This window comes from Syzygium oleosum, unplaced genomic scaffold (genome assembly GCF_021117445.2).
Source record: "Syzygium oleosum isolate NSW1041296 unplaced genomic scaffold, Sole_v2.1 Sole_v2.10, whole genome shotgun sequence".
In the NCBI taxonomy this organism is placed as follows: Eukaryota; Viridiplantae; Streptophyta; class Magnoliopsida; order Myrtales; family Myrtaceae; genus Syzygium; species Syzygium oleosum.
The window spans coordinates 8747861-8753162 of record NW_026607494.1 but is presented as its reverse complement, the minus strand read 5'-3'; the positions used below and the strand labels follow the sequence as shown (position 1 = coordinate 8753162).

At 39.4% G+C, this 5302-nt stretch overlaps 1 protein-coding gene across 1 annotated transcript; it reads left to right on the top strand.

Annotated features, from left to right (window-relative positions):
• The first annotated feature begins 2645 nt into the window (after positions 1-2645).
• LOC115692395 (peroxidase 4-like) lies at positions 2646-4902 on the top strand. The gene is made up of 3 exons (XM_030619239.2): positions 2646-2918; positions 3813-4004; positions 4153-4902. Exons 1-3 carry the CDS (start codon positions 2706-2708, stop codon positions 4699-4701), a joined length of 954 nt encoding a protein of 317 aa, XP_030475099.2. The 5' UTR covers positions 2646-2705; the 3' UTR covers positions 4702-4902.
• Positions 4903-5302: the final 400 nt, after the last annotated feature.

Sequence of the window (5302 nt, the reverse complement as noted above, 5' to 3'; positions counted from 1 at the left end):
GTGTTGATGCGAAAAAAGAGCCGTATATACCATTCACCATAAGTTAACTTTGAAGAATATGAACAGATGGCAATTTGCAGTATGACACGATATCGAATATTTTAGGGATATGTTCACCGGAAGTTCTAAAACTTGTCACGAAAGTGCATTTGACTTCTAAAACTTGCAAAAAGTGCAATCAAGTCCTAAAACTTATCAAATTGGATCTATCAAACCCTAAAGTTAACTCCATCCAATTTAGCTGATGTGGCATTTTTATTATTGTTTATCCTACATGGCGATGACGTGGCTTTTTTTATTATTACTTTGACACAAATTTTATTTAAATTCAATTTTAAAAATAATCTAAGTATTAAAAAAAAGAGAGGAGGAGAAGTCAGGCGGGGAGGGTTGCAAGCCCCCACAATCGTCGGGAGGGGCCGGTGAGTGTGGGGGACAGCAAGCGGGGGTTGCTGGCCTCCGGTGAAAATTTATCATACAATTGAAATACTCGTTCAATAGCACACACGTCCCCTCATCCACGAAATTAAGAGCAAATCAAGCGAGTTAATCTCAAATAATTTGACCTTGATTAGTGACCTAATCTCAAATAATTCCACACTAATTTTCAAATACGGTGGAGAAGACAAAAACAAGTTCAAGTCAACTAGAAATCTCTGTACATTTTTTATTTTTGGATAATGGTAGAGATGTGTACTTAACATTGTGGAGATATCGAGGATGAAGGTGTTCACCACTAGAGTGGGACGACTTTTAGTCCCCAAATTTCAAATAAATGAATATTTATTTATTTATTACTTATTTAATTCGAGGAAAAAAGAAATTAATAGTCTTCCCCGGAATCTCTAACCAAACTCTTTTAGACTTTTGTTCAGGTCAAGCACACATACACACTGTTCACCGGTCATGCCTTCTTCCATATTCGTATGACTTTCCAAATCTAACTTCTTGCTAATTCCAAGAAATTTTGACCAAAACAAACGAAAACTCGAAATTTAAATACTAAAAAGGGGGAAAAAACATTTTCCTGCTTTGAATTTTCCTCGAGACGAGTCGACGGTGGAGTTGGTAGAACAAACGAATTGCTAAGGGAACCTCTGGGGCTTTTCTTATATGTTTTTATGAATATTCAATAATGTTACACCAAAAATCCAGAGTAAGCTATAGCTTGTCGGCATCTCACGAGATCAACTTCCCACTTAATGCATGCTTTGAAAATGATACATTGAAATGGTCTCCCGAGTACGATATGGGATCAAATTATTGAGGGAGACCGCATCATATGGGGATTGAAGTTGTTTCTATCAATTGGTGGATTTTATTGTATACCATCTCATGGCTTTTTATCAAATGGACTTTGTAAGGGAAAAAATGACCAAAATTTCTAAATTATACCCATTGTAATACGTTTACCCCAAACATGGTAACATAAAGTCAAATGCTCCAAGCCTTCCAACGCGGCTGTCGTAAAGCAAAATGATTGGTCAACAATATGGCCATTTGATTATGTCCGTATATAACCATGGATAAAGTCGTTTGAAGCGACACTGGCGGTGCATTGGATTTTTCTTCTTCTTTCTAAGAATCCATTTTAAGCTACGTTTAGTTGCCAAGACATAAAAGTCCGATAACGATGACCATGCGAGAGTGCCAGCCACCACAGCAACATGAAGCGCCGTTCTTGGTGGCCAGCACTACTCTCTGTTTCTCTTCCCTTAACCCTCTTCTCTCTCCAACCGCACTTGTTCTTAGATTTGTCATTCCACATAGTACTTAAATTTTTAAATTTTTAGTACACGTAGTATTTCTATAAAAGCTATTTACCATAGTAGTCGGATGAGTTATTCTGTCCGAAGAACATCAAAAAATACTGTATATAATCATTTTTGTCCGATCCAAGCTACCAAGCACGGCCTTTAAGGCATAGCTCTCTTTGAATCCACCACTTTATGAAGAGTTTTACGTTAGAATTAGGCATACAAACACAACGAAATAGAGATTAAAGGTAAAAAAAGAAAAATTGAGACATAAGATTTTATCTTGATTCACCCTTCAACTAGGGTTACATCGAGGAGATGATTTCACTATAATTAGCGCTTCCCACATTTTTATTACAATTTTCAATTACAAGAGAAAGAGATTATATATAGACGGTACAGTAGCCATTCATAGACCCAAATTCAAGCTAACAATAAAATACGGGCTCAAACTATAAAAGTTCTCTGCTACCGCTGGGGCAACGACTCCCGCCGAAGCAGAACCTTCGTGATTTCTTATTGACGGGGATTATGAATCACACCCCCAACATCTTAAACCCCAAAAGGTACCTTGGCAGATAGCTACGAAGACGCTGTGAACCTCGTTTTGTTCCTTTGCGTGGATCTTGACAGAAGTCAGCCAATATTGATTTCTCTCGCCTGATCGGAAAAAAAAAAAGGGCTTAGATTCTCCCTCTCTTTCTCTCTCAAAAATACCTAGCTGTTCTCCTCGAAAACTTCAAAGTAAACTCTTAAAGTTCATGTAAACGCGCATAGCAGCAAATTTTGAATATTTCTCTCATAGCCCAAATGCACGAAACTAGACTCACCAGTTTCTCTATATATACAGAGCAAACCCACGGCTTGTACTCACAAGTTCTAAGCAAAGTTAGAGAGCTCGCTTTCACAGTCACGAGTCCAAATTTATCTCTCTCTCTGTCTCCCCAAATGGCCTCTAATATCAGCTTCCTTACTGTCGCCGTCACTATTGTATCCCTTCTCGTGTGCCCTGCGAATGCCCAGCTTTCACCGAACTTCTACGGAAGAACATGCCCGAATGTTCAGGGCATCGTTCGCAATGCGATGACGCAAGCCGTTCGAAGAGAGGCAAGAATGGGCGCTTCGATACTTCGCATGTTCTTCCACGATTGTTTCGTAAACGTGGGTAACCAAATTTCCTTCCTTTCATTTCTAAGTGTTGGTTCTTCAAACAACATTTTTAGATGCATTTTTTTATCGGAGGCTAAACTGGATTTTCTGGTCATCTAGGATATACTTAGGCATGTTAACCTAGTAAAGTTGAAATTTAGGGTTAAGTGTAATCCATATTGTTAAAATACATGGTTATAATGTGCCTTATAAAATTATAGTCTCGCTCAATCTAATTGCTTAAAGTTTTAGGTGGACATTCTATCATTTAGTAATTTTTTGGACTTTTAATATATGGGAACCAAAGGTTGGACCTATAATGACCCGAAAATACCGTGGTTGTCCCTATTTTTAACGTCTCAATAATTTTTTTTTTCGTCTGAACTTCTCGATAGAGTTGGCTAGGTAGGGAAAGAACATGAATTTTACGTACACTATAAACCAAAGAAGTATTGTCACACTATAGATTTGGTTAATCTCCCATTTTTAAATTTGCATGAGATTGACTTGGATTTTGGAAACCAAAGAGCACGCAATGAGATTATATTTCTTTTGTTATTAAATTCGAATTAGAAAGCCATTCTCTAAATTTGTTCTATTGGATAATTTAAACGAATCATAGATAAGGAAAAAAAATGAGACATGTTTCTAAGCGCTATAAAAAATAATACAAGGCAATTTTCTAGTTTGATTGCTTATTAATAATATATAATAACTAAATTATCGTAGCCAGATCTTAGAGTAGACTTGCATCTGACCTAAGACGATTTCTTCCACATGTATTCAATCCATCACTAATCAAAGATGAAAAAAAGATGAAATGTTAATTAAGCCATAAAATGCAAATTGTGACCTTCTCTTTCGATACAATTTTTTTAAATATGTCGGACTTCTTCACTCGCGTAGGGATGTGACGCATCGGTTCTTTTGGATGACACGGTCACCTTTACCGGAGAAAAAACTGCTCGGCCAAACCAAAACTCTCTTAGGGGATTCGAAGTCATTGACACCATTAAGTCCCGCGTTGAAACTGCCTGCAATGCTACTGTTTCTTGCGCGGACATCCTTGCACTCGCTGCTCGAGACGGCGTTGTCTTGGTGAGTATCTCATATATCCTAATCGTGAATAACCTTTTTTTTTTTTACGCATGATTTTCATACATAACATTTATATGGAGACCGATCGTGGTATGTGCATAAATTGTAATTACTAACTTTTAAAGTGATGCATTGCTTAACTTTACAGTTGGGAGGACCATCATGGACGGTGCCTCTAGGGCGGCGAGATGCAAGGACCGCCGGTCTAAGCGGTGCCAACAGCCAAATCCCGTCGCCTTTCTCCAGCCTCGCTGCCCTCATCTCCTCCTTCGCCGCCCAAGGACTCAATGCCCGTGATATGACCGCCTTGTCAGGGGGCCATGCCATTGGCCTGGCCCGGTGTAGCTCCTTCCGGACCCGCATCTACAACGACACCAACATCGACGCTAGCTTCGCTACCACCCGGAGGACTAACTGTCCCGCCTCTGGAGGCGACACCAACCTCGCGCCCCTCGACCAAACCCCGAACCGGTTCGACAACAACTACTACCAGAACCTTGTGGCACGGCGTGGGCTCCTCCATTCGGATCAAGAACTGTTCAATGGAGGATCGCAGGACGCGCTCGTCAGGACTTACAGCAATAACTATAGGGCTTTTACAAGTGATTTTGCGGCTGCGATGGTGAAGATGGGTAATATCAGCCCGCTCACCGGAACAAAGGGAGAGATCAGAAGGAATTGTAGGGTGGTGAACTAATGTTGAATGCACCAAACAAACAAACAAAATTAAGTAAGCTGGATTTTGCTAAGTGTTATGAATGTTTAATGTATGTCTATCTCCTCTGCATATTTCTTTTCCTGTTTTCAATAAGAATCATGCTTGTGAAGGGTTTGGTCAAGAAGTTGACAAGTTGTATTGCTTTGTTTCTGAATATATGTATTCAGACATCAAATCCAAGTGTTGTTTTCCCTACTCAATGTTATTTGGTCTAATACTCACAAATCGGAACATATCCTTTGGAATTTTTTGTAAGATAGACAGCTTGCTGACCCATTTGTTACATAGGTTATCCTCATCATTGTTTTTTTTTTTTTTTGGTAACCGAGAATCCACCACCATTCCCCGGGGACGAGCCCGCACAGGTAATCGGGGCACCTATACCTCGGGGGAGACTAGCCCAGCAACCCACCGCCAGGGCCCTCCACTTAAATTACAGAACCGAGCGGGGATACGAACCCTTCATCATTGTTGATATAGATAATTATTAATATTTGATTTTATTTATTTTAATTTGAGGAAAAAAGAAATGAATAATCTCCCCCCGGAATCTCTAACGAAACGAAGTCTTAGACTTTTA